Source organism: Phyllobates terribilis, unplaced genomic scaffold, assembly GCF_046119375.1.
Source record: "Phyllobates terribilis strain yellow unplaced genomic scaffold, ASM4611937v1 Scaffold_1__5_contigs__length_1240528914, whole genome shotgun sequence".
Classification (NCBI taxonomy): Eukaryota; Metazoa; Chordata; class Amphibia; order Anura; family Dendrobatidae; genus Phyllobates; species Phyllobates terribilis.
Window position 1 is genome coordinate 264,205,075 of NW_027362761.1, and position 27,609 is coordinate 264,232,683.

At 43.1% G+C, this 27,609-nt stretch overlaps 1 protein-coding gene across 1 annotated transcript; it reads right to left on the reverse strand.

Annotated features, from left to right (window-relative positions):
• Window positions 1-27,608, reverse strand: DDX54 (DEAD-box helicase 54). The gene is made up of 20 exons (XM_073671961.1): window positions 27,363-27,608; window positions 18,125-18,239; window positions 16,490-16,560; window positions 16,213-16,401; window positions 16,043-16,092; window positions 14,555-14,596; window positions 14,339-14,434; window positions 14,130-14,251; window positions 13,966-14,027; window positions 13,748-13,879; window positions 13,429-13,639; window positions 13,211-13,345; window positions 12,756-12,977; window positions 12,548-12,621; window positions 12,235-12,429; window positions 10,693-10,835; window positions 9,201-9,308; window positions 8,924-9,028; window positions 8,423-8,517; window positions 1-1,916 (listed from the first exon to the last, which is right to left on the reverse strand). Exons 1-20 carry the CDS (start codon window positions 27,486-27,488, stop codon window positions 1,663-1,665), a joined length of 2,547 nt encoding a protein of 848 aa, XP_073528062.1. The 5' UTR covers window positions 27,489-27,608; the 3' UTR covers window positions 1-1,662.
• Window position 27,609: the final 1 nt, after the last annotated feature.

The following is a 27,609-nucleotide window of genomic DNA, read 5'->3' on the forward strand; positions in this document are numbered from 1 at the left end:
TGCCTGTAAGTTCTTAGCCCCATAGGAAAAAAATCTAAGTCTTGGATAACCCCTTTAAAGTAGATTGTGATCCTTAAGGTGTGTTCACACATAGTTAGGCCATTATTGCAAAGTGCTGCTGTTTTCACAAGGTACATCAGTGCTAGCTCTGAACTGTGGCAATTTGCAGTAAAAAGGATTTTTGTTTTTTGTCACACGTCTTGGTGCCCAGCAGCTCCCTTTGAACAAATAATGCAGCAAAAAGCAGCCAGTTTACAAAAAAAAAGTCTGAATTTTGCTTGGTTAATATTATGGTGGCTTTTGTATTTGTCAGATATGATAATAAACATGGACTACTCTAGATATATTCTCTGGTGGATGATTTTCTTATAACATGGAACAAGGAGCTGTAGAATGATTGTGTAATGCAGAAAAAGGGATCAGAATGAGAATAAAAGCTTATATAGCACCACCTGCTGTTAAGAAAACATATCACAGAATATAAAGGAAAAATGGGCCTTGTAATAAAATACCCTCAAACTTTACTATCTTTATGTAGACTGCACAAAAATGGGACCTATGGGTTACAGACATCAACACTGCTTACTCCGACTCCATTCTTCTACACGTAGACAGGTATTTAAATGCCAAATCTCTTTAAGGGTATGTGCACACAGCGCCTATTAGACGTTTTCCTGAAGCAGCTCTGCCGGTGCCATCTTTCACTGTACACACTCAGTACAGAGTACGGGCGGCTTCCCACTGGACGTCAACTGAGGAATAAACATGGTATTGTACTTCTTTTTACAGATTACTTTTAATCCAATGACATAAGAAAGAACATGTGCACAGCAATGCCGTTGTGACATTGCTGTGCACTATGTTCACTTTATGGGATGCTTTTTAGGAAAATTACAGGCAGAATCTGCCTTTAAAAGAGGTTATGTGCACATTCCCCAAGACCCAAGTCTGTCTTGACTACTCGGTTTTGTTCACAGTTAACCCCAATTTAAATGTTTTTATTACAAGGAGCCGGGGGGTTTTCATTCTGGTTATCTTTGCTATTTTTCGGGAGAAGAACACAGATCTGTGCCTCTAATCAAAGGACTGAAATTTTTTTTTAGTTGAATGCTGGCAGGATTTATTTTGAGATACAACCATCATCGTATGCGCACGTTATTATACATAAATATATTGTACAGCAGTATTTCATGAAGTTTATATACTCATTGGTTTTGCTAGGCTTTACATATCAGTGTCATACTAAGGCCGAATTAAGACATCTGTGTATTACCAGTCCAAGAAACCAACATGATGTACGGATTTGCCGCACGTCTCCTGACCCAAACTTCACAGCTTCTGTGGCATATATGAGGCAGTCAAGTATAGGTCAAGAGGCCCAAAGCCGGTTTGTTCTTGGACAGCAATACATGGACGTCTGAATTTCGCCTAAAATGAAGACAAAATCCAAATCTCTGGTCATAGAAAGAGTGTCTGTATGCAATACTCATTAATGTACAGTTATGCAAAAGTTAAAAACTTACACCCGTGTCGAGCTGTTTAACTGCAGTAAAACAGCTTTTTTTGCGGCACAAGTCTTGCCTGTACCCAACAGCAAAAATAGCAATTGGAAAAAAAGCTATGTGAAGTCAAGGCAAGTCCTGCAAGTCCATGAGCTGGTCTCTATCTTTTCATTTTGCCTTTCTTGAAACCATTGCTCTTCCCTCTGCCAAAGGCCGATTTCTTCATCTGGTGTACCATTTGCTTTGTTTTGTTGTTTCTCAGTTTCTTCATTCCGCCCTTTTGTAAGAAAAGTTGCTTCTCTTTTACTTTCCTCTGTTTCAGGATCTGTTGTTTGTTACGCAGCTCAGATTTGACCTTGCCTCGGGGTCCTGTAGCTTCAGAGCGAGGTGTTCCATGAGAGCCCCTACGCCCACCTGTAGGGGACAGAAGAAATTAGATAGGGCAGGACAACAGCAGGGAGTATTACACTCTTTCCTTACTATAACATTTTAATAACTACGTACATTTTCTATAGATCTATCTACATATATCTATCTATCTGTATATAATCTATATCTAGATATATCATCTCTCTCAGACTTTTGAGCGTTTTGTAACTGCTTCAGGTTTCTAACAAGCTGTTAAAAGAAGTGACCGGTCCATTCTACTGGCATTTTCCGCTCTGAAGACACCCTGTACTTTTACGATACAAGGCACTGGGAAAGCTCAAAAGAAGCCTGGATGTCTTTTGGAGTGTTATGCCATTGTTTTTGCTTAAAAAACAAACAAACCTGGTGGTTACTTTACTATACAAGGGAGTGAAATTAACAACTGGAAATCTACAGGAAATAAAAGAAACTGCATCACAAAAACTGTGGAAAACCCTTAAAAAAAACCACTGGTGGCTCAGAAAATATGCCGAGGGAACAACAAAAAAAAACAATTCAAAAGACACTTCAGAAAAAAAAAAATGTCAAGAGTTTCCCGAAGAGTCTTCTGTTTGAAAAACATGGCTGGTTTGCCTAAGTTTAAACCCTTAGTGACAGAGCCAATTATGTCCTTAATGACCAGGCCAAATTTTACAATTCTGACCACTGTCACTTTATGAGGTAATTACTCTGGAACGCTTCAATGGATCCCCCTGATTCTGAGATTGTTTTTTCATGACATATTGTATTCATGATAGTGGTAACATTTCTTAGATATGTCTGGCGTTTATTTGTGAAAAAATCTGAAATTTGGCGAAAATTTTGAATTTTCATGCCCTTAAATCAGAGATATGTCACACAAAATAGTTAATAAATAACATTTCCCACATGCCTACTTTACATCAACACAATTTTAGAAAAAAAAATTTTTTTTTTTTAGGAAGTTATAAGGGTTAAAAGTTGACCAGCGATTTCTAATTTTTCCAACAAAATTTACAAAACCATTTTTTTTTAGGGACCACATCACATTTGAAGTGACTTTGAGGGGTCTATATGACAGAAAATACCCAAAAGTGACACCATTCTAAAAACTGCACCCCTCGAGGTGCTCAACACCACATTCAAGAAGTTTATTAACCCTTCAGGTGCTTCACAGAAACTGAAGCACCATGGAAAGAAAAAAATGAACACTTTTTTTTCACAAAATTTTTTACTTCTGACGCCAATTTTTTCATTTTCACAAGGGTATCAGGAGAAAATGGACCACAAAATGTGTTGTGCAATTTCTTCTAAGCATGCAGTTGCCCCATATGTGGGAGAAAACCACGGGGCGCACGGCAGGGTTCAGAAGGGAAGGAGCACTGTGTGACGTTTTGAACGCAAAATTGTCTGGAATCGAGAGCGGAGGCCATGTCGCGTTTGGGGAGCCCCTGATGTGCCTAAACAGTTGAAACTCCCCCACAAGTGACCCCATTTTGAAAACTACATCCCTCAAGGATTTTATCCAGGGGTACAGTGAGCATTTTGAACCCAGAGATACGACACAGAATTTGATAACATTAAGTCGTCATATTGAAAAAGTTTAGCTTTCGCCCCAAATTTCTTACTTTTGGCAGAGGTAACACAGAAAAGTGGACCCCACAATTTGTTACCCACTTTCTTCCAAGCGTGACAATACCCCACATGTAGTAAAAAAATTCTGTTTGGACAAACGGCAGGTCTCGGAGCGGAAGGAGCAAAGCAGGGTGTATGCCTGCTTTGCGCTGAATGTTCTGCGGGTCAGTAGTATTTTTTATGCCTGCCTAACAAAAAAGCCTAAATCTAATCTAACACTAGTATTTTGTTTTCACAGTTGAACAGTTCACTTAGTGTGGCTTTTTTAACCCCCTCACGACCATGTGATTTTGTGTTTTTGCACATTCTTTTTTTGCTCCCCTTATTCCCAGAGGCATAATTTTTCTGTCAAGATAGCCGTATGAGGACTAGTTTTTTTGCGGGAGGAGTTGCACTTTTGAATAACACCATTGATTTTTATCGAGAAAAAATTCTAAGTGCGGTGAAATTGCAAAAAAAAGTGCAATTCCACAATTTTTTATTTTCTGGAACAATTTCAAGGGTGCAGACACTTTTGGCCATGACTGAAAATATAATTATATATATATATATATATATATATATATATATATATATATACACACACACACACACACATATATCTACATACAGTACAGACCAAAAGTTTGGACACACCTTCTCATTTAAAGAAATTTCTGTATTTTCATGACTATGAAAATTGTACATTCACACTGAAGGCATTAAAACTATGAATTAACACATGTGGAATTATATACTTAACAAAAAAGTGTGAAACAACTGAAAATATGTCTTATATTCTAGGTTCTTCAAAGTAGCCACCTTTTGCTCTGATGACTGCTTTGCACACTCTTGGCATTCTCTTGATGAGGTTCAAGAGGTAGTCACCAGAAATGGTTTTCACTTCACAGGTGTGCCCTGTCAGGTTTAATAAGTGGGATTTCTTGCCTTATAAATGGGGTTGGGACCATCAGTTGTGTTGTGCACAAGTCAGGTGGATACACAGCTGATAGTCCTACTGAATAGACTCTTAGAATTTGTATTATGGCAAGAAAAAAGCAGCCAAGTAAAGAAAAACGAGTGGCCATCATTACTTTAAGAAACGAAGGTCAGTCAGTGCGAAAAATTGGGAAAACTTTGAAAGTGTCCCCAAGTGCAGTTGCAAAAACCATCAAGCGCTACAAAGAAACTGGCTCACATGAGGACCGCCCCAGGAAAGGAAGACCAAGAGTCACCTCTGCTTCTGAGGATAAGTTTATCCGAGTCACCAGCCTCAGAAATCTCAGGTTAACAGCAGCTCAGATTAGAGACCAGGTCAATGCCACACAGAGTTCTAGCAGCAGACATATCTCTTCAACAACTGTTAAGAGGAGACTTTGTGCAGCAGGCCTTCATGGTAAAATAGCTGCTAGGAAACCACTGCTAAGGACAGGCAACAAGCAGAAGAGACTTGTTTGGGCTAAAGAACACAAGGAATGGACATTAGACCAGTGGAAATCTGTGCTTTGGTCTGATGAGTCCAAATTTGAGATCTTTGGTTCCAACCACCGTGTCTTTGTGCGACGCCGAAAAGGTGAACGGATGGACTCTACATGCCTGCTTCCCACCGTGAAGCATGGAGGAGGAGGTGTGATGGTGCGGGGGTGCTTTGCTGGTGACACTGTTGGGGATTTATTCAAAATTGAAGGCATACTGAACCAGCATGGCTACCACAGCATCTTGCAGTGGCATGCTATTCCATCTGGTTTGCGTTTAGTTGGACCATCATTTATTTTTCAACAGGACAATGACCCCAAATACACCTCCAGGCTGTGTATGGGCTATTTGACCAAGTAGGAGAGTGATGGGGTGCTATGCCAGATGACCTGGCCTCCACAGTAACAAGATCTGAACCCAATCGAGATGTTTGGGATGAGCTGGACCGCAGAGTGAAGGCAAAAGGGCCAACAAGTGGTAAGCATCTCGGGGAACTCCTTCAAGATTGTTGGAAGACCATTTCCGGTGACTACCTCTTGAAGGTCATCAAGAGAATGCCAAGAGTGTGCAAAGCAATCATCAAAGCAAAAGGTGGCTAGTTTGAAGAACCTAGAATATAAGACATATTTTCAGTTGTTTCCCACTTTTTTTTGTTAAGTATATAATTCCACATGTGTTAATTCATAGTTTTGATGCCTTCAGTGTGAATGTACAATTTTCATAGTCCTGAAAATACAGAAAAAAATCTTTAAATGAGAAGGTGTGTCCAAACTTTTGGTCTGTACTGTATATATAAAAAGAGAGCGCAGCAGCACTCCATTATGGCCAAAATACATAAACACAATAAAAACGTTTGATTTAAACTGTGTTATTACTCAATGAACTTTACTTACAAAAAACGGAGGTTCTTAGCGCATAAATTGGCCAATTCATGTGTGCCCATCAACCGCTGCAAGGTGACCTCCCATCTGATGGGTACTACTCTACCTACATGCCTCTCTTGAGCTACAAGCCTATAACTCTGGACAGAACAAATCACTTCTGGGCTGAAACACCTACAATTCAAATGGGCTGGTAGAATAGAATATACATCACTTGCTGGTTAAATGGGGGGAGTGCAAGGTCAAACAGGAGGCAGTTATACCACCTCCTATAGTAATATGTATATATATATATTTTTTTTTTTCTAAATGACCCCCTTATTTTTTTCTTTGGAAAAAAAAATATATATATAATAATAATAATAAAATATATAAATATATATATATATATATATATATATAAAAATAAATAAACATATCACCCCGTCTGTAAAAGTCTGGTCTATCAAAATATAAAATTAATTAACTTGATTGATAAACAATGTAAAAAAAATATATATATATATTTTTTTTTTCTCTTTAACGCTGCAATACCGTAAAATAAACGCAATAAGATGTGATCAAAACGCAATATCTACACCAAAATGCTATCAATAAAAAACATCAGCTCATGACACAGCTCCATTGACCAAAAAATGAAAATATTACAGGTCTCAGAAAATGGCAAAATAAGTTTTTTTTTTGTGAATTTCCAAACTTTTTTTTTTTTTACACATAATAATAATAAATAAAAAAAAATACAAGTTTAGTATCACCATAATCATACTTACCTGGAGAATCATGTTTCTATGTCAATTTTTACCACACAATAAACATCATAAAAATAAAACCCAAAAGAGAATTGCATTTGTGTGTAATTACACTTGTTTTTTCCTATTTTTCAGGACATTAAATGGTTAAATGAATGGTGTCATTCAAAAGTACAACTCGTCCAGATAAAATAAGCCCTCATATGGTTATGTGGATGGAAAAATAAAAAAGTTATGACTCTTGGAAGGAGGGGAGAAAAAAAACAAAAACGGAAAATCGTCATGTTGGAAAGAAGTTAAAGTGAACCTGGCAGCTGATACACGCTGCCCAATCCAGGGGCAGCATGTGTCAGGCACTGGCGGTATGAACACAGTCAGATATGTCTGACTCTGAAACAATGACTCTAAAACATGCTTTATTAACCGCCAGTGACCGAGCTGTAGACTAGTCGGACAGCTGGGTCCCCAGCGGCTTCTCCCCACCCGCTACCCTGGATTGACAGGTCTCTGCCTATGTGCATGTACAGTAATACGCAAAGAACTGTCAATCCAGGGCAGCAGACGGGAGAAGTCATCGGGAATCCGCCTGTCCAACTAGGCTATATTGTCACTCCCCAGTGGCCATTAAAGTATGTTTTACTCTGACATGCCCCAGTGTTTCATAGTCAAACATACCTGGCTAAGATCATACAACTAGTGCTGGATACATGCTGCCCCTGGATCAGGCAGCATATGCCAGCTGTCAGGTTCGCTTAAAACCAGATTCCACTTTTGGTACACCCTGACAAATGTCAAAATGCATATTGAGGTGCTGAACAGGGATCCTGTATATTGCCCTGTCTTGTCCACTTTAGATAGATATTTTTAATGTATTTATTCCATCATTTCATGTCTTTGACTTGTCAAACTGATTAATATTGTACATGAAAAATTATTATTCACATTTAGGTTTTTGTGGTGACACTTGTAGGAATATTTACTTCGATATCTAGTTGTTGTGAGAGGTTTTATGAGGAGTCTACCCTATGGTGGGACATTTTTCCTGGTCTTTTTGGAAGTTCATTCTGATTTAATGTTTTGTGTAAATTATAAAGGAATTGTCCAGTACTTTTGACAAATGCCCCAATGTATTTAACCTTGGACCCATAAGTGTTTTTGTAATTACCTTGCTGTGTCCTTATGGCCTGTGAGCGGCGCTATCGAGGGCTGCTCACAGGCATCACGTGACCCCCGGCTGCAGCCGACTCTGACATCTGACAGTTCCAGCTGCGGCCGGGCGTGACTCAGTGACGCGCTCCCCGTGGTGGATACTGGACTGTGGGCGAGGTTAACCCCGCGTCACACCCAGCATCCACAGCGTGCTCTCCCTCTCCTCATTCATTGGGAAAGCACGCGGTGGGTGTGATGCGCGGGGTAACCCCGCCCACAGTCCAGTATCCACCACGGGGAGCGCGTCACTGATGTCACGCCTCACTTGATGTGACATCAGCGGAAGAAAAAGCCGGCTGCAGCCGGAGTCATGTGATGCCTGTGAGCGGCCAGTGATAGCACCGCTCACAAGCCATAAAGACACAGCAAGGTAATTACAAAAACACTTATGGGCCCAAGGTATATTGGGGCGTGTGTCAAAAAGCACTGGACAACTTCTTTAAGCAATAACATATGTGATTTTATTTTATCTGGATATTTGGTCTTATTTTAATCTAGGTATTCCTGCCTGGTGTTTGATACTTTTATTACTGCTGTTGTACTGTAGGATGATCTATGGTAACCATATGCCTAAATGAAAGTAATAAGGTTTCAAATCACTTACCTTTGCCCTTCCTATGTGATTTTCCTGCCTGTCCGTCTTCTTCCTCTTCAGAATCCTGATCATCAATCTTATATTTCTTTTTCCAATCCTCATATCTAGTTAGAGTAAAGGAAGTAAAAACTAATTTTGGACATTTCTAGGAAACATATACTGTACAAAAGCACATTCACATGTGGTGTTTTTCCTGCATATTGTTTTTCAGTATATATATTTTTTAACCCCTGCTTCATATTTGCCAAAATACAGCATATCAATTCTTTCAGCGATTTTCACCCATTTAAATAAGTGTGATAAACGCAAGTAAAAACGCTAAAAAAACAAAACTAAAAATATGACAAATGCGTGTATCATTTTTTATGGCACCACTATGTCTTTTGGTGCAGAAAAAAATACTGCAAAAACACAACATGTGAACAATTGGCATTTTGAATCTCTATGATCTGGGATTTTGGCCTTGGCAACAGTATATTACAAAAAAATGCATGGAAGTTGAAAGGATACATGTTAGTTTTGTAGGAGCTGCTAATGACTCGTCCACTCTCAGTCTTTATTTTCTTCTTATCCTCGTGTCCTCCTGCTCCCACAAACTTCTTTTTCTTTCTATCCCTATAATTGGGTTAGAAAAGATCACATTAAATGTCCAAAGCTTTTTAGGGTGTGAATTTACAATGGTCTTTTTTATTTTTTTTTATTACAAGCTGCAATAATTGACACACTGTGCCACATTTCCATTTTCCAAATGTTCTTATGTCATCTGAGCATGTGGCCACAAACTCACCACTTCATGATGTGCTTCGTCTTCCTGAGATCCTCAGTCTGGTCACCCAGTAGATCCAGTACTGCCCCAGCAGCTGCCTGCTCAAAGCTGTTGCTTGCAATGCTTAGTCTGTACAAGAAAAGTAAGCACAGATGTAAATGTGGCGCCCCTGGGGGTCCAGTCGCCACAGAGGTACTGCATCTCAGCCAGAGGTGTGGTACTCCACTCCCCGGTAATGAGGGAGCACTACCCGGGACCCACACACCCACATCCAACACCACATCACTCCAGTAGGGAAGGGCGAGATTGCTCCTGAGGGAGAGCACAGTCCCTGTCCCTGTCTGGAGGGGGGAACTAGAACTAGGTAGAGGAGGTGGGTGGAAGAAGTATTTAGGGGAGCACTGAAGGAAGGACTGAAGGTAGAGGGGACCACATAGAGTGACAGTTGGTGACATGGGTCACATGACAGGTAGTATAAAAGGAAAGGTAGAAAGATCTAGAAGGGTCCTAGGAGCAAGAGCACAGTGAGAGAGGACCGTTGAGGAGTGGGGTCCAGTCAGAGGGGCCGAGTAAGAGAAAGAAAAAGAGGAGCGAGGGAGTCAGAAAGAAGGGCTCCAGAGACAGAGAAAGGATCTTAGGGGCAGAGGAAGTGCAGAGTCCACCCGTGCGCCCGAGTTCACGCTGACCGTGAAGGGATTAGGTCGCAGTAGGGGACCGGCCCCAGACTAGTGGAGGACTGCAAGACTCAGCTAGCAAACTGGAGGCTGCAGTATCTCTAAGTGCCATAGCCATAACCACACACATTCGCTGAAAAGATGGCCATATAGGACGTCGCCCGACAAGACCCACGGCCACTGGCTCGGGACACTGTGTGAGGCGCAGGGCAGGAGGGCGAGAGCCAGCGCAGAGAGAGACGACCAGGGAAGATACATAAGAAGGGGGTCCCGATCAAGTGCATCCAAGTTATCTGAGAGCTGGCTGGATCACTTCCCCGGAGGACACAGGACTCGGTGGGCTGTTATAACATGGCTAGCAGTTGTAACCTGGAGCACCGTAAAAACTGTGAGTAAAAACTTGAAGACTGCACCACGCTGTGTCGTTGACTTAACTGCTGCATCACCTGCCTTGCACTACACACCAACAACATCTAAAATCACCTATTTAACTGCCCTGGGGCCTAGCTCTACCCGTGGAGAGCTGAACCATCTCTGCTGCGTCACCAACGGCCCCAGTGGATCTGAACAGCAGCGGCGGCCATCTACAGCCGCATACCATGAGTGGCGTCACGAAACTTTATTCCCCTCCATTCTTTATTTATTGACCGCCCTGGGCCACGGACCGGGTCACGCCACCGTGACTACCCCAATAGAACCGACTATCCCAGCTACCGAATACCCCACGGCCCCAGGGGGCACGTCATAAACACTGAAAATATCAGGCTAAAGTTTCCAAAAATGGGAAGCCAAAAGTCACAAACCAGTCTGAAGTTAAATTGTCCTCACGGATCTCTTACCCACGCTCACTCTCAAAATCTTTTGGTCTGTACGGGACATAATATTCTGAATCCTGAGAAACATCTCCTTTCTTTTTCTTGGTTTCTTCATTTTCAGCTGCACCTTCTCTCTTCCTCTTACTGAGTACTTGTGAAAAGACCCCCTGATAGAGAAAGAACAACTCCATGTTTGATATAGCCAATAGCTTCAATATAGCAAGTCTCAGCCCCTTCAAGGCAACGCACAGTACATACACCACCCGCAACAGGTGTTAGCCGTTTTGCAATGGCTGGGATTAAGGATAAATCTAATCCTGGATCTTTAACCCCTCAAACACCAAGGTCAATAGCAACTGCAGCATCTAAATGGTGAACCATAAGGAGATGGGCTCACTCTGCCACCCTATCAGTGCACCTCACAATGTGATCGCTGGATGCTGACAGGTCTTCATGGAAGCCAAGGGTGCATAAAGAAAGGTCCCCAGGTTACTTCTGCATGCCTTATTATTGAATGTCTTTTAGACCATGTCTAATAAGCCGTATCTGCTTGACAGTTTTACACAGAAAGGCATACATAACGCACCTCAATAATTTGATTGGTTTTATTTATTTGGGTACAAAAAAACCCATCAGATTTATTTACTTTACATTTTGATAGATAGGACATTTCTGAATGTGGTGATACCAAATATGTGTATTTTTTATTGTTTTATTTAGAATGGGGCAAAAGGGGGATGATTTGAACTATTGGGTTTTTTAACACTTTTTATTTTTTTACTTTTTACTGGCTTCAAAAGGAGACTTGAAGCTGCAATCAACCGATCTCCTGTGCTACACATATAACAGGGCTTCAGCACTGCTATGTGTAGCAGAAATCATGATCTCCTATGAACGCCAGCCACAGGCCGGTGTTCATAGGAGACTTACAATGAGAGGCATGGGGGTCTTCTGCAGACGCCCGGCTGTCATGACAACCAATCGGCACCCCAAAATCACATGACAGGGGCACTGATGGGCAGATCTTGTGACACGCTTCCGCCCAGTGCATGTTAAATGACGCTGGCAGAGATTGACATCGGCATTTCATTTGTTAACAGCCGCGGGTAGATCTCGGATCCACCCGCGGCTGTTAGAGGCACATGACTGCATAGTGATTAGCACAGTGTGAACTCTGGCTTCACAATGTGTATAGTGACTAATGATGAACGAGCATGCTCATTTAGCCCTTTAACCGAGCATGCTCGGGTGCTCTCCGAGTATCTTCGGCGTGCTCGTATATTATGTTAGAGTCCCTGCGTCTGCATGATTCATGGCTTTTACACAGCCTCAACACATATGTGAGGATTCCCTAACAATCAGGCAATCCCTGCATGTGTTGAGGCTAACAGCCATAAATCGTGCAGATGCAGGGACTCAAACATAATGTACGAGCACGCCGAAGATACTCGGTAAGCACCCGAGCATGCTCGGTTAAAGGGTTAAACAAGAACACTCACTCCCTCATCACTAATAGTGATCAAAGTTGCCATGTAGTCCAACCTCCAAATTAGACTTCAAGGTTACCTCAAAGCCTTCTTCTACACTGTCCTGGCTGGCTGCAACGCTGGTTTTGGCACTTGGCACAGATTGTACTGTAGCCTTCACTTTCTCATCTTGCAACCTCTGAAATTTGCTGATAACTCCAAGATCACGGTTGCGCTTTGCTCGCATCACCTCACTTGCAGGAGTCTTGTTAGTGGCATTTATCTCAAAGATGGTCTGAAAATGAAAAAAAAAAAGCATTCCATTAACTAATTGTGAGAGGTTAAAGTATGACCACATCGCAAATGACAATGTGAAAGGCCATCTTGTATTCCATAAATGTAATATCACTAACCGCCTTGGATTTGTAAGATTTAATGCTGTCCACAAGTTTCAGTCTCTGCATTTCTTCTCCACCAAGACGAGACCCTGACAAGAAATATGCATGTCAGAAAGAGTTAAAATATATATAAAAAGTAGCTTTACAGGTGAAAGAGCAAAGTTAAAAGAAAAAAAAATAAATGATTGCAGAAAATTTTAAAAACAATGCAGGGAACACTCACAGAAGAGAGGGTGGACCCCCAGTTGGTTGTAGTTGGCTTCTTTGACTCTCTTTATGGATTCGGGAGCAGGAGCCGTCCTAGATTTACTGTATTGTTTGTATGCATTCTCAGCCACATGATGGAGGTTCTGCAGCTCCAAAGACCTCTCACGGTCTGTGATGAGCAAAGCATCTTCATCATCTATCAAGCTCTGTGGTACTCGTCCCATGACACCATCTATGTCTGTAGAGTGGAGAAGAATGATGAGCTATGAATTTTCTTAAAGAGACTTTCCACTATAAGAAAAGTGGTACCCAAAACAAACAGAAAAGATACCCAGCCTCCACGTCCAGCGCCAGCTCTCCATCGCTGCTCTGTGGTTGGGCTGCAGCAGTGACATCACATTGCAAGCGCACATCATTGCTGCAGCCAATCACTGATTTCAGCGGCTGCAAACACTACAACGTGCTGTATACCTGAACAAGTCTCTGGATCCCCTGCAAGTTTCAAGGGCCTTCCCAGGAAGAGGTGAAGATCATACACGTATGGAGTTTCATCTGAAGCTACAAGTGAATACGCTGTGCCACTGCGACCTGCTCTTGCCACTCGACCTAAGTAGCAGAAAGAGAAAAAAGATGAAAAGGTACCAAAAACCGAATGAGTACATTACAAATTAGAAATCATAGCATCTTACCGACACGGTGGAGGAAAAGCTTAGCCTTAGGCGGGAAATTATAATTAATGACGTTGTCCAACATTGGTATGTCTATGCCTCGAGCAGCCACATCAGTAACCAAAAGTGCCCGAACTTTCCCATGCAGAAATAGGCCAAGGTTTATCTTCCTAGCAGTCTGATCAAGAGCACTGTATATGTGGGAACAGGGGATACCCTGCATGTCAAGTAACTGTATAGGATAGGCACAAAAGATAAAAAGGACAAATAGAATAAATGCATATAAATTTAATGCAGAGTCATACAATTTACACATTTAATTGCGAGTCTCATCATTCACCTCTTTCAGGTACTCTGCATGATGTTTTGTAGCCACAAAGATAACAGTTTGTTCCTGAGGCTTCACAATGCAGCGCAGGAGATGAAGGAGCACAGCGGGTTTATCCTCTGCCCGCACATGTAAAAATGACAGCTAAGATGAAAGACACGATATATTGATGAGTGTATGTGGCGTGAATATGGAACAAGCTCTATAAACTGACTATAGGAAGACTTTACCGTCAGCTGGTCACTAAGCTTTGAGTCAACATCTAGACGGACCAACACCGGTTCAATGAGACCTGTTACAAGCAAAAAATAGAAGGAAAAAAAAGACACCAGAGGAGTAAGAGACAACACATGTTTTGGGCAAATAGTGGACAAAATGTACTAAAGCAGCTCACCAGCCCGGGCAAATTCCAGTAACATCTTGGGGAGCGTTGCTGAGAAAAGCAAAGTCTGCCGAGTTTCTGGAAGACGGGAAATTATTTCTTGCAACTGCTCAGCAAATCCCATCTCAAATAACCTGTCACAAACATAGGAGGTCAGGCATGGAGCAAGGTCTAATCATAAGTAAGGGTCAGTATTGAAGTCTGATATACACAGTACTAACCTGTCTGCTTCATCGAAAACAACATACTCCACACTCTGCAACTTAAGGTTCATTTGAATGGCAACGTGCATGAGACGACCCGGTGTGGCTATAATTCTGCCAGACAAAAAAAAAAATATTTCAGATGCTTCTTGAACATAATCCACAAAGTATCAAAAATTTCCAAGATGCGAGATTGATGTAAATATCAGTACGATGTCCCGAACCAAAACATACATGTCAGGGTTTTCATGAAGAGCAGCAAATTGATCTTCCATCCTGAAATAATAATAATAATAATTTTTATTTTTATAGCGCCAACATATTCCGCAGCACTTTACAAATTTTAGGGGGGACTTTTACAGACAATACAGAATAAGCATATCTCATATCGAAAGGAGTGAGGGCCCTGCTCGCAAGCTTACAGTCTATGAGGAAATGGGGGAGACACAAAAGGTAGAATGTACATATATTGTATAATGCAGCCTTGATATACTAAATAGGATAAATAATAATACATGGACTGGTCGCCAGCCAGTATGTGTACAGTCCTGACCGAGGCTATTAAGTGCATGGTTGGTATGAACCTGAATTTAATATGGGGGAAAACTGGGATGGACAGATAGTGTGTGGAGACGATACTCCAGTCTAAAGAAATGGGTTTTTAGGGTCCGCTTGAAACTGTGGGTATTGGGAATTAATCGAACTGTCCTGGGTAATGCATTCCAAAGAATTGGCGCAGCACGCGAGAAATCTTGGAGACGGGAGTGGGATGTTCGGAATATGGAGGATTTTAGTTTTAAGTAGGGTGGTAGACTGAGACAAGGGAAGAGATATAGGGGGGTACTGAAGCATGGAGCGCTTTGTGGGTAAGCGTGAGAAGTTTAAATTGAACTCTATATTGGATGGGCAACCAATGCAATGACTGGCACAGGGAAGAGGCATCGGTGTAGCGGTTGGCGAGGAATATGATCCTTGCTGCTGCGTTAAGGACAGATTGGAGAGGGGAGAGTTTAGTAAGAGGGAGACCGATTAGTAGAGCGTTGCAGTAGTCCAGACGAGAATGAATAAGAGCTACAGTAAGAGTTTTTGCCGAGTCAAAGGTGAGAAAAGTCCTGATTCTTGAGATGTTTTTGAGGTGTACATGACATGAACGAGCGAGTTCATGTCATTCATGAAATGAATAAGAAGGAATATTACATGTATTACTGTGGCTAAACCTTTATTACTAAAGCAATTTAGGAATGAGAGATTTTATTTTTTCCCCATCACTTATGTATAGCCAACATATGCTGTTTTGCTGTGAACAGGCTCCATTAGCGCATGGTAATTCCTGCCCGGGGTCTCACAATCTACAACATGCTTTCATCTCTAAAGGTTGCCAAACACATAATAAGTATGATCGCTATGCGGCTGACCATGTAATATGTTAAGGAGGTATCTTGATTATCCCTCGATAACAGATGTTGGAGAAAGAAGGATTGGTCATGCTGGATTTCAACATGCTCAATCCTTTGTTGTCAGGGAAACTAAATTTCCATCAGAAGTCTGCACAAGTAATAGCTATGGCCTCCTTAAGGCCATGGAAAGCCAATAAAACTGTAATTGCTGGCCATACAAATAGTTGTAAGCATAGTTATTTTAATAAAGAAATTACATTGTCAGATGATCTAGTTAATTCTTATGATCAGTATTTGCAAATCCAGAGGAAAGCTGCCAACTCACCTGTCTCCACCCAAGATAAGGGCAGTCTTCAAGCCAGTAAATTTTCCAAGCTGGTAGAGAAGAAAGTTATCATTAGACATGAATAGAGCTGCATCAGAATATAGCCCTGTAATAAATAAAGCAAAACGTGACAGAGAAACAGGTAGGTGAGGAGCCGTGGCATTGTGTACCTCTTTAGTGAATTTGAGCGTCTGCAGGGAAAGCTCTCTGGTCGGTGACAAGATGAGCCCGCGAACTCCAGTTTGTGCACTGTGAGCCTTCAGCTTCTCAAACATTGGGATCAGGAAGCAGGCGGTCTTCCCACTGCCAGTCCTAGCCATAGATACCACATCTTTGCCATCCAGAATGACTGGGATTACCTAACAAAGAATAATCTGTCCCATTACATTTTGGTTTTGCAGGTTTTCAATATTACCGCCATATGGAAGAAGGTTCTGACACACTCACCTTCCTCTGGATAGGTGTCGGTACCTTGTAACCTTTCTTCATCACTCCTTTAAAGACGGGATAGCTAAGACCTAGACATGAAGGAATACAATAGATGACATGATACTAAAATCAAACAAAAAATAGAACATTCACGTGCAAAGGTGGGCAAAAATATCTCAATGGCAAAGTGTTATATTGTAGTGAAGTGGATTTAAAAGGTTTGTTTATCCTTAAGATAGGTCATCAATATAAGATTAGTGGGGGGCCGACATCTGGAACCCCACGAATCAGCTGTTCAGTGTATGGAGAGGAAAAGATCAGCTCCATACACTGCGCAGTAGTACTGCTGATCAGCTCATTTTGAAGAGAAAAATAAATTGATGACCTGAGCTATCCTATGGATAGTTCTTCAGTATCAATAGGGGACAATGCCTTTTACAACACTAACTGCTTTGTTATGAACTATCAAACTTAAGCCTTCATAGCATTGATAATTTTTTGTACAATTTCTACATCCTTGTACTAGAATATACACTGGATTTTTCACATGGAAATCAGTAGCGGAAAACATGTGCTGGATATCTGTCCTGTGCTAACACAGCATTCGGCTATGTGCACACCACGTCTTTTTTTGTAGCAGCATGTCCACTTTTTGGGCAGCTACCACTTGGAAGACTCGCTATTTAAATGTAAAAAATACAAACGTAGGAGACGAATCATAAATGATGCCGCAAAAATGCCAACGAAAACGCTTCAGGAAAAACACCACCTGCGTTTTCCTCAAGAGTCTTCACCTTGGAAAGCTGAGAGTACACAGGCGTCGAAAAGTTGCTGTGTGCACATAACCTAAGGCTTAACCAGGGCTGGAACTCTAATTAAAGAGGTTATCTAATCGCCTTTCTTTAGGATTGCACAGCTCCTCTGCCTCCCAGCTTCCTGCTTTCCGGGGACGTTATACTCCTAAAGATTGACAATTAAGACCAATAGCATGGTCACGCCACTGGTCTGAACTGTGCCCTCTCTGATACTGCAAAAGAGGCAACCTTGCGTCTATAGCATTGAAGGGTCGAAAGGGAATGAAGCTGCCTGATTACAGCGATCTGGCCAGCCTCAGAGCTGCTTTTGCAAGCTGTATAGACTGCAGAGATATCTCGTAATTAATTATTTCTCTCTTCTTAACAACGGAGAAAACTTTTACAAGCACTTTGCAATCTCACCTATTTATGAAGTTAAGAATACCCCTTTAACATTCATGCTTATGGGCAGGGCTGTGGAGACGGAGTCGTGGAGTCAGTGTCCATTTTGGTGGAGTCGGAGTCGATATAAAATGGACCGACTCCTAAAATATATAATAAATTGGGTACAGTAGTTCAATGCAGTTTGTGGGGAATATTTTTTCATAAGAATTTGGGAAAGTTATGAAGTGTCCTATAAATGTCTGTCCTATTTCTGATCTAAGGGATCTAGACTTTTAGCGGAGAAGAATCAGTGCTACAGTAAATTTATCACTTACACATGAGCCATGTACAAGGGAGTTGGAGTCGTGGAGTCGGTGTCATGGAAATTGAGGAGTCGGAGGTTTGGCTTACCGACTCCACAGCCCTGCTCATGGGTTGGGCAAACACAACATGATACTAAATCCTGTTTACATACCCATAGACTGGAACCCTCCAGATTTCTTTTTCTTCTTGTTTTGTGCTCGGACCAGCTGCCTCGTATCCAGCTCAGTGTCTGAGCCGGCATCTGCTGCTGGGAATGATGGAAGATGCTGCAAGTGGGAAAATAATACATTAATGAAAAACAGTTCTCAAAGTGGACACCAGTAAATAATTGGGCACATTCTTGGAATTGGCCTCATACTGCGAGTATATTATGGCTCAGTGCTCTACAGTTCCAAAACAGAGCACCCGTACAGGAACATGGGGCCTTCCTATACTATTAGGTAAAAACACCATCACATGCAGTATTATGGAGGTATTCTCCAGCAGCATAGTCTAGACAGCTGCATAGGGCTCCATGTGCCAACATTAAGCCGTAGGCATGAGGTCTTCAAGGGAACCTGTCATGAGATTCAGACCATGGCAGCATGAATCACACACTGGATGTGTTATTACACCCAGGTATCTTTCACCCTGTAATGCTTTAGCCTTTCAGAGAAAACATACTTTGAAAAGTAGGCTGTGGATGTGTCTTGGTTGACAAGTCGGATTCTACCCGCCCTGCTGCCCTAGATTGATAGTTCTCTCCGTATGTGTGTGTATAAGGAGAGATCTGTCAGAGACCCATGAGAAGTGGGGTGTTGTGAAGCTGCCATGGATCTGCCTTGCACTAGTCATCCGATGCACATAGTCTCCGGCCAGCTTTTCAAAGTATGTTTTTTCTGAAATGCTGCAGTGTTACAAAATAAAACATACAAGGCTGCAATATGGCAGCCAGTGTGTTATCCCTACTGTCTGTGGTTCAGGCAGCATGAATCAGATGAAAGGTTCCCTTTAATTTGTTTTGTAATTACAAATTATCTGATCTACACCACACAACTGACAACTGCCACTTTAGTATACAGTGGGGAAAATTAGCATTTGATCCGGAGAGGTCATCTGTGTAAGTACAAAGTGAACTGGGTATGTAATCTGCGTAAGTACACGGTGATGTGATCTGTGTAAGTTCATGGTGATCCGGAGATGTGATCTGCAGAGGTCATCCACTGTCCGCATTTCTTTTCTCTATATAAAAATTAATTTCTCTTGTCTGTTCTTTATGCACAGACAGTCGACTAGACCAATCTGCACAAAATTTGGCACATTCTAAGAGCCTGATTTACGTAAGTGTTTAGACTGGGTTTCAGCACTCTCGGACCTACCATTTTCGAGATAAATCACAAAAAATAGAAAAGAGGAAATGATATTAATTTATGGCTAAATAAATGGACCAATTTGCCCCAAATTAGGCACATAAGTAAATCAGGCGATTCGGAAAGTTTTAGATGTGGTTTCAGCTCTCTCGGACCTACCATTCTTGAGATATTTGCCAAAAAAAGCTACATAAATGCAAATGAATTAATGACTGGACAAGTTTGCCCCAAATCTGGCATGTTGGTAAATCAGGCACTTCAGAGCATTTTTAAAGCGCACCTGTCAGCAGGATTGTGCTCAGTAAACCACATACACTGTCAGGTGGGCGACATTACACTGATTAAAATGATACCTTGGTTGATGAAATCCATCCAGTGGTTCTTGTGTAATCTTTACTTTCAGTTTGGAGATAATGATATGCTCGTGCTTCGGGGCGGCCTGTGGGAGCTCTCTATCTGGTGCTCTGCTTACATATTCATCTGTATGCTTTTATGACAGATCACTGTGTCTTCACTGACCTGCCTCCTATTTTACATAATGCATCTAGTAGTGTGGGGCTAGGTAAAATAGGAGGAAGGTCAGTGAAGGATCAGTGAGCTGTCATAAGAGCATACAGATGAATATGTAAGCAGAGCACCAGATAGAGCGCCCCCCCACAGGCCGCCCCGGAGCACTGGCATATCAATATCTCCAAACTGAAAGTAAAGACTACACAAAAAGCACAGAACGGATTTCATCAACCAATGTATCATATTAATCAGTGTAATGGCACCCACCTGACAGTGTATGTAGTTTACTGAGCACAATCCTGATGACAGGTGCGCTTTAAACCAGGTTTCAGCTTTTTAAGACATACCAGCTGTGATACAGGTGCATCTCACTAAATTAGAATATCATCAAAAAGTTCATTTATTTCAGTTCTTCAATACAAAAAGTGAAACGGATATATTATATAGAGTCATTACAAACAGAGAGATCTATTTCAAGTGTTTATTTCTGTTAATGTTGATGATTATGGCTTGAAGCCAATGAAAACACAAACGTCATTATCTCAGTGAATTAAAATAATTAACAAAAAACACCTGCAAAGGCTTCCTAAGCGTTTAAAAAGGTCTCTTAGTCTGTTTCAGTAGGCTCCACAATCATGGGGAAGACTGCTGACCTGACAGATGTCCAGAAGGAAGTCATTGACACACTCCACAAGGTTCCAGAGTCCCAATTTTCATTTGGAAATCAAGGTTCCAGAGTCTGGAGGAAGAGTGGAGAGGCACACAATCCAAGCTGCTTGAGGTCTAGTGTGAAGTTTCCACAATCAGTGATGGTTTGGGGAGCCATGTTATCTGCTGGTGTAGGTCCACTGTGTTTTATCAAGACCAAAGTCAGCGCAGCCGTCTACCAGGAAATTTTAGAGCACTTCATGCTTCCCTCTGCCAAGAAGCTTTTTGGAGATGGAAATTTCATTCTCCAGCAGGACTTGGCACCTGTCCACACTGCCAAAAGTACCAATACCTGGTTTAAAAACAACAGTATCACTGTGCTTGATTGGCCAGCAAACTCGCCTGACCTTAACACCATAGAGAATCTATGGGGTATTGTCAAGAGGAAAATGAGAGACACCAGACCCAAAAATGCAGACGAGCTGAAGGCTGCTATCAAAGCAACCTGGGCTTCCATAACACCTCAGCAGTGCCACAGGCTGATCGCCTCCATGCCACACCGCATTGATGCAGTAATTGATGCAAAAGGAGCCCCGACCAAGTATTGAGTGCATTTACTGAACATACATTTCAGTAGGCCAACATTTCGGATTTTAAAAACATTTTTCAAGCCGGTGTTATAAAGTATTCTAATTTACTGAGATAATGACTTTTATGTTTTCATTTGCTGTAAGCCATAATCATCAACATTAACAGAAATAAACACTTGAAATAGATCACTCTGTTTGTAATGACTCTGTATAATATATGAGTTTCACTTTTTGTATTGAAGAACTGAAATAAATTAACTTTTACATGGTATTCTAATTTTGTGACATGTACCTGTATATTTGCAAAAAAGAGAACACTAAAGAAAAGGTTAAATTATGGACAAACCACTGGACCAATCTGCCTTAACTTTGGCATATCCAATTGTATTATAGGGTGGTCATTTCTGAGGACAGGGCACCCACTGTGACAAGTTTATATGTGGAGTGTATTTCCCTGTGGACAGGGCACCCACTGTGACACGTTTATATGTGGAGTGTTCCTCTGTGGACAGGGCACCACTGTGACAGTTTTATATGTGGAGTGTTTCTCTGTGGACAGGGCACCACTGTGACACTTTTATATGTGGAGTGTATTCCTCTGAGGACAGGGCACCACTGTGACACTTTTATATGTGGAGTGTTTCTCTGTGGACAGGGCACCACTGTGACACTTTTATATGTGGAGTGTTTCTCTGTGGACAGGGCACCACTGTGACACTTTTATATGTGGAGTGTTTCTCTGTGGACAGGGCACCACTGTGACACTTTTATATGTGGAGTGTATTCCTCTGTGGACAGGGCACCACTGTGACACATTTATATGTGGAGTGTATTCCTCTGAGGACAGGGCACCACTGTGACACGTTTAAATGTGGAGTGTTCCTCTGAGGACAGGGCACCACTGTGACATGTTTATATGTGGAGTGTATTTCCCTGTGGACAGGGCACCACTGTGACACTTTTATATGTGGAGTGTTTCTCTGAGGACAGGGCACCACTGTGACACTTTTATATGTGGAGTGTTTCTCTGAGGACAGGGCACCACTGTGACACTTTTATATGTGGAGTGTTTCTCTGAGGACAGGGCACCACTGTGACACTTTTATATGTGGAGTGTTCCTCTGAGGACAGGGCACCACTGTGACACTTTTATATGTGGAGTGTATTCCTCTGAGGACAGGGCACCACTGTGACACTTTTATATGTGGAGTGTTTCTCTGAGGACAGGGCACCACTGTGACACTTTTATATGTGGAGTGTTTCTCTGAGGACAGGGCACCACTGTGACACTTTTATATGTGGAGTGTTTCTCTGAGGACAGGGCACCACTGTGACACTTTTATATGTGGAGTGTTCCTCTGAGGACAGGGCACCACTGTGACACTTTTATATGTGGAGTGTATTCCTCTGAGGACAGGGCACCACTGTGACACTTTTATATGTGGAGTGTTTCTCTGAGGACAGGGCACCACTGTGACACTTTTATATGTGGAGTGTTTCTCTGAGGACAGGGCACCACTGTGACACTTTTATATGTGGAGTGTTTCTCTGAGGACAGGGCACCACTGTGACACTTTTATATGTGGAGTGTTTCTCTGAGGACAGGGCACCACTGTGACACTTTTATATGTGGAGTGTTTCTCTGAGGACAGGGCACCACTGTGACACTTTTATATGTGGAGTGTTTCTCTGAGGACAGGGCACCACTGTGACACTTTTATATGTGGAGTGTTTCTCTGAGGACAGGGCACCACTGTGACACTTTTATATGTGGAGTGTTTCTCTGAGGACAGGGCACCACTGTGACACTTTTATATGTGGAGTGTTTCTCTGAGGACAGGGCACCACTGTGACACTTTTATATGTGGAGTGTTTCTCTGAGGACAGGGCACCACTGTGACACTTTTATATGTGGAGTGTTCCTCTGTGGACAGGGCACCACTGTGACACGTTTATATGTGGAGTGTATTTCCCTGTGGACAGGACACCCACTGACACGTTTATATGTGGAGTGTTCCTCTGTGGACAGGACACCCACTGACACGTTTATATGTGGAGTGTATTTCCCTGTGGACAGGGCACCCACTGTGACACGTTTATATGTGGAGTGTTTCTCTGTGGACAGGGCACCAGTGTGACACGTTTATATGTGGAGTGTTTCTCTGTGGACAGGGCACCACTGTGACACGTTTATATGTGGAGTGTTCCTCTGTGGACAGGACACCCACTGACACGTTTATATGTGGAGTGTATTTCCCTGTGGACAGGGCACCCACTGTGACACGTTTATATGAGGAGTGTATTCCTCTGAGGACAGGGCACTGTGACACTTTTATATGTGAAGTGTATTCCTCTGAGGACAGGGAACCACTGTGACACTTTTATATGTGGAGTGTATTCCTCTGAGGACAGGGCACCCACTGTGACACTTTTATATGTGGAGTGTATTTCCCAGTGGACAGGGCACCCACTGTGACACGTTTATATGTGGAGTGTTCCTCTGTGGACAGGACACCCACTGACACGTTTATATGTGGAGTGTTCCTCTGTGGACAGGACACCCACTGACACGTTTATATGTGGAGTGTATTTCCCTGTGGACAGGGCACCCACTGTGACACGTTTATATGTGGAGTGTTTCTCTGTGGACAGGGCACCACTGTGACACATTTATATGTGGAGTGTTTCTCTGTGGACAGGACACCACTGTGACACATTTATATGTGGAGTGTTTCTCTGTGGACAGGACACCACTGTGACACGTTTATATTTGGAGTGTATTCCTCTGAGGACAGGGCACCACTGTGACACGTTTATATGTGGAGTGTATTCCTCTGAGGAAAGGGCACCACTGTGACACGTTTATATGTGGAGTGTTTCTCTGTGGACAGGACACCACTGTGACATGTTTATATGTGGAGTGTATTCCTCTGAGGACAGGGCACCACTGTGACACGTTTATATGTGGAGTGTATTCCTCTGAGGACAGGGCACCACTGTGACACGTTTATATGAGGAGTGTATTCCTCTGAGGACAGGGCACCCACTGTGACACGTTTATATGTGGAGTGTTCCTCTGTGGACAGGACACCCACTGACACGTTTATATGTGGAGTGTATTTCCCTGTGGACAGGGCACCACTGTGACACGTTTATATGTAGAGTGTATTTCCCTGTGGACAGGGCACCAGTGTGACACGTTTATATGTGGAGTGTTTCTCTGTGGACAGGGCACCACTGTGACACTTTTATATGTGGAGTGTTCCTCTGTGGACAGGGCACCACTGAGACACTTTTATATGTGGAGTGTATTTCCCTGTGGACAGGGCACCACTGTGACACGTTTATATGTGGAGTGTTCCTCTGTGGACAGGGCACCACTGTGACACGTTTATATGTGGAGTGTTTCTCTGTGGACAGGGCACCTCTGTGACACTTTTATATGTGGAGTGTATTTCCCTGTGGACAGGGCACCACTGTGACACGTTTATATGTGGAGTGTATTTCCCTGTGGACAGGGCACCAGTGTGACAAGTTTATATGTGGAGTGTTCCTCTGTGGACAGGGCACCACTGTGACACTTGTATATGTGGAGTGTTTCTCTGTGGACAGGGCACCAGTGTGACACGTTTATATGTGGAGTGTATTCCTCTGAGGACAGGGCACCACTGTGACACGTTTATATGTGGAGTGTTCCTCTGAGGACAGGGCACCACTGTGATACGTTTATATGTGGAGTGTTTCTCTGTGGACAGGGCACCACTGTGACACGTTTATATGTGGAGTGTATTCCTCTGAGGACAGGGCACCACTGTGACACTTGTATATGTGGAGTGTTTCTCTGTGGACAGGGCACCAGTGTGACACGTTTATATGTGGAGTGTATTCCTCTGAGGACAGGGCACCACTGTGACACGTTTATATGTGGAGTGTTTCTCTGTGGACAGGGCACCACTGTGATACGTTTATATGTGGAGTGTTTCTCTGTGGACAGGGCACCACTGTGACACGTTTATATGTGGAGTGTATTCCTCTGAGGACAGGGCACCACTGTGACACGTTTATATGTGGAGTGTTCTTCTGTGGACAGGGCACCACTGTGACACATTTATATGTGGAGTGTATTCCTCTGAGGACAGGGCACCACTGTGACACATTTATATGTGGAGTGTATTCCTCTGAGGACAGGGCACCACTGTGACACATTTATATGTCGAGTGTTTCTCTGTGGACAGGGCACCACTGTGACACATTTATATGTGGAGTGTATTCCTCTGAGGACAGGGCACCACTGTGACACATTTATATGTGGAGTGTTTCTCTGAGGACAGGGCACCCACTGTGACACATTTATATGTGGAGTGTATTCCTCTGAGGACAGGGCACCACTGTGACACGTTTATATGTGGAGTGTTCCTCTGTGGACAGGGCACCACTGTGACACGTTTATATGTGGAGTGTTCCTCTGTGGACAGGGCACCACTGTGACACTTTTATATGTGGAGTGTTTCTCTGAGGACAGGGCACCACTGTGACACTTTTATATGTGGAGTGTTTCTCTGTGGACAGGGCACCACTGTGACACTTTTATATGTGGAGTGTTCGTCTGTGGACAGGGCACCACTGTGACACTTTTATATGTGGAGTGTTCGTCTGTGGACAGGGCACCACTGTGACACGTTTATATGTGGAGTGTTTCTCTGTGGACAGGGCACCACTGTGACACGTTTATATGTGGAGTGTTCCTCTGTGGACAGTGCACCACTGTGACACTTTTATACGTTGAGTGTTCCTCTGAGGACAGGGCACCACTGTGACACGTTTATATGTGGAGTGTTTCTCTGTGGACAGGGCACCACTGTGACACTTTTATATGTGGAGTGTTTCTCTGTGGACAGGGCACCACTGTGACACTTTTATATGTGGAGTGTTTCTCTGTGGACAGGGCACCACTGTGACACTTTTATATGTGGAGTGTTTCTCTGTGGACAGGGCACCACTGTGACACTTTTATATGTGGAGTGTTTCTCTGTGGACAGGGCACCTCTGTGACACTTTTATATGTGGAGTGTTTCTCTGTGGACAGGGCACCACTGTGACACGTTTATATGTGGAGTGTTCCTCTGTGGACAGGGCACCACTGTGACACGTTTATATGTGGAGTGTTTCTCTGTGGACAGGGCACCACTGTGACACTTTTATATGTGGAGTGTTCCTCTGTGGACAGGGCACCACTGTGACACGTTTATATGTGGAGTGTTTCTCTGTGGACAGGGCACCACTGTGACACTTTTATATGTGGAGTGTTTCTCTGTGGACAGGGCACCACTGTGACACTTTTATATGTGGAGTGTTTCTCTGTGGACAGGGCACCACTGTGACACTTTTATATGTGGAGTGTTTCTCTGTGGACAGGGCACCACTGTGACACTTTTATATGTGGAGTGTTTCTCTGAGGACAGGGCACCACTGTGACACGTTTATATGTGGAGTGTTTCTCTGAGGACAGGGCACCACTGTGACACGTTTATATGTGGAGTGTTTCTCTGAGGACAGGGCACCACTGTGACACATTTATATGTGGAGTGTTTCTCTGAGGACAGGGCACCACTGTGACACGTTTATATGTGGAGTGTTTCTCTGTGGACAGGACACCACTGTGACACGTTTATATGTGGAGTGTTTCTCTGTGGACAGGGCACCACTGTGACATTTTTATATGTGGAGTGTTTCTCTGAGGACAGGACACCTCTGTGACACTTTTATATGTGGAGTGTTTCTCTGAGGACAGGGCACCACTGTGACACTTTTATATGTGGAGTGTTTCTCTGTGGACAGGGCACCTCTGTGACACGTTTATATGTGGAGTGTTTCTCTGTGGACAGGACACCACTGTGACACTTTTATATGTGGAGTGTTCCTCTGAGGACAGGGCACCACTGTGACACTTTTATATGTGGAGTGTTCCTCTGTGGACAGGGCACCACTGTGACACTTTTATATGTGGAGTGTTTCTCTGTGGACAGGGCACCTCTGTGACACGTTTATATGTGGAGTGTTTCTCTGTGGACAGGGCACCACTGTGACACTTTTATATGTGGAGTGTTCCTCTGAGGACAGGGCACCACTGTGACACTTTTATATGTGGAGTGTTCCTCTGTGGACAGGGCACCACTGTGACACTTTTATATGTGGAGTGTTTCTCTGTGGACAGGGCACCTCTGTGACACGTTCATTACACATGGAGTGGGCCCCGTGGTCGGGCAGCTGCTGGCCTCCGCACTGCACTCACCGCCTCATCCTGCTCTGGGAGCCCGGTGCTGACATCGAACTCCCCGGTGTCGCTGCCGTCGTCGCCCGCCCTGTCCAGCTGCCTCTGCTTCCTCGCCCGGGCCCCCTTGCGCTTCTTCAGAGCCATGTGTCCGCAGCGTGGAGCCTGACTACACAAACACAGAGGCCTGTCCTTGCCCCACAGCTCAGGCGCCGCACACACGTGTCCCCACACCCGGACGTGTCCCCGCGTCACTTCCTGGACTGTA

Excerpts from the sequence above, each read along its gene's own strand:
- DDX54 (XM_073671961.1), bottom strand. The coding sequence starts at position 27,488 with ATGGCTCTGAAGAAGCGCAAGGGGGCCCGGGCGAGGAAGCAGAGGCAG. Across the intron at positions 14,435-14,554 it reads CTTCATGAAAACCCTGACAT|AATTATAGCCACACCGGGTC; the intron begins GTATGTTTTGGT and ends TTTGTCTGGCAG. Across the intron at positions 9,029-9,200 it reads ACGAAGCACATCATGAAGTG|GGATAGAAAGAAAAAGAAGT; the intron begins GTGAGTTTGTGG and ends ACCCAATTATAG.